The sequence below is a fragment of the Apaloderma vittatum genome, unplaced genomic scaffold (genome assembly GCF_000703405.1).
Source record: "Apaloderma vittatum isolate BGI_N311 unplaced genomic scaffold, ASM70340v1 scaffold27534, whole genome shotgun sequence".
NCBI lineage: Eukaryota > Metazoa > Chordata > Aves > Trogoniformes > Trogonidae > Apaloderma > Apaloderma vittatum.
The window spans coordinates 4,488-6,620 of NW_009713857.1; the positions used below are offsets into that span (position 1 = coordinate 4,488).

Here is a 2,133-nt window from a genome sequence, read left to right on the forward strand (position 1 = left end):
CCCCCCCCCCAGCCAGTAAGCTGAGCTTAACTCCAGCTGGCTCAGCACCTTTGCCTCAGGCAGACCCCACGCTCCCTTTCGGGGTGAGGTAGGTGTTTAATATCCACGACAAACTGCAGAAAGGCCGTGAGCCGGTGGCTGCCAGCCCTGCTTACCTCCATGTTCTTCCCCGCCAGCTGGCAATGCTCGACCTGCTCTCTGGAGGCTGGCCAGAAAATCTGCAACAGAGACCCCAACGATGCAGCCCCTGCTTTCCTTCACCTGCCCGGCTCCCGCAGGCACTGGGCGGGAATGGGCTCAGCCGAAAGCTCCAGCATACGGTGATGGACACGGGGCTGGTCTGCAATGGATCTGACCAACCCTTGGGTCCCCAGAGCCAGGCGGGCAGCCTGCCAAACTGGCGTGAGGACAGAGGCTGGGTGGGCCACGGCACACCCAGCCAGTGGGCAGGCTCTCCTGGATGCCGACCCGTGGGAACGCCAGGCTGCAGCTCCTTAATGGGCTTTCCTTTTGTCGGGCCGGAGCTGAGCACCCCGCAGGCAGGATGTCTTGGGATGACATTAGCGGCACTCGCTGCTGCGGTGGTCACAGCGCTTGTAGCAGGGACTAGGTGTGGTAGCAGGGCTCCAGGCACTGCCCTTCCACCCATGACCCAGAGTCCACCCAGGTCTCCTCTCCTCCCAAACTGCCCTGTCCCTTCCCTGGCGTCGGCCAGTCCCTGAGGGACTCAGCAGCACCAGGGATGGGTTGACCCCCACTGATAGAGACATCCTGGTGTAAATGTGTCCCTGGTGACATTAGAGCAGCCCAGGACAGAGCACATCCACCTACATGCCCAGGCAGTGGAACAAGGAGTGGCTCCCAGGGAGGAAAAGGCCAGCCTGGCCAGGGTCATGCTCACACCCTCCTCCCAGCACTGACCTTCTCAGGCTCTCTGGTGGGATGGTCCAGGTGGAGCAGGAAGATGTGGTTTTTTGCTCCCACCATCAGCCAGGCCCTGTCTTCATCCACTAAGAGGGCTTGGAAATCCAGCCCATCCCCTGAGGCCAGCAACAGGCGAGAGCTGTTGGATTTCAGCAGATCTGAGGAACACAAGGTAGGAGAAAGAGAAACCCGACCGTGAATGACACAACAAGCAGCCAGAGGCACCGTGTTCTCCTCTCTGGGACAGCTCTGGCTGCCCACCCCTGCCCCAAGGGAACACAATGTTCTGCCACTGCTTTGGCAGAAAAACACCATCCTCGGTGCTCCAAAGCTCCCCATGAAACCTCCTCCCATGAGCCTACCTGGAAGAAAGAGCTTGTCACCCCTACAAAGAGAAAAACTGTCCTGCTCTCGCCCTGGGCTGGACAGGTTTGCAGGGCTTGGGGCAGGGCAGTGGTCCAGCCTGGGGAGCCTGGCATGCTCAGCTTCCAGCCTTTCAGAAGAGCTCTTGGAGCCCCAAAGCCTCTGCACCCCAAAATCGTGAGGAGAGGGCTGAGATGGAGGTGACTTGTTTGCTGTATCTCCCAGCATGTTTTTCCCTGGGCATCAAGTCAAGAGAGTTGATGTAAGAAGGGTTTTGTCTGTTTGCTGGTGTAAAGCATCCCTCCAAGGGAAGGCTGGATGGAAACACAGCTTTCGTGGGGCCAAGTGTCCCAGTCTCTCCCGCACCTACCCCCACAGGCTTTTAGTGTGTGAAGTGGCTGATGGGCTTTTAGTGTGTGAAGTGGCTGATGATCCCACACGCTGGGATGGGCAGGAGGATGGGTGCACCGTTACAGACGGATGATGGCTCATCCCTGGCCTAAGGAGCTTGTACAGTATGTCCCCAGCTGTGCCTTGGATGCTGCTCTGACCTTGCATCCACCACCCCTTGGCTTCTTCCCCTTGTACCTCCTGAGACACAGCATTAGTCTGGCTCAGGAAAAGGGCTTTTAAGAGCTTTGGCACTGCTGGAGGGAAGGGCCGCCTTGCCGAGGGTGCAAGAGGTACAATAAGCTCTTGTCTCTTTGTTAACCACTCCTGAAACAACATCCTTGGAGCCCGCATCAGCCAGTGATGTGCAGCACCAGGTTTTGGGGCTGGCAGCTGGAGGAAGCGTCCCCGACGTAGCGGGAGCGGCTGCTGCACCGGCCAAGGGACCACAGCAGC

At 58.8% G+C, this 2,133-nt stretch overlaps 1 protein-coding gene across 1 annotated transcript in view; it reads right to left on the minus strand.

Moving 5' to 3' along the window:
* The window catches only part of LOC104273264 (semaphorin-3D-like), a gene marked incomplete at its 3' end in the record, with an annotated part of 10,570 nt that overhangs the window by 4,365 nt on the left and 4,072 nt on the right, over positions 1–2,133 (minus strand). The window contains exons 3-4 of the mRNA XM_009868526.1: positions 922–1,082; positions 156–218 (exon numbers count right to left, since the gene is read on the minus strand). Of these exons, the coding sequence (XP_009866828.1) occupies positions 156–218; positions 922–1,082 (224 nt within the window). The remainder of the gene's footprint in view (positions 1–155; positions 219–921; positions 1,083–2,133) is intronic.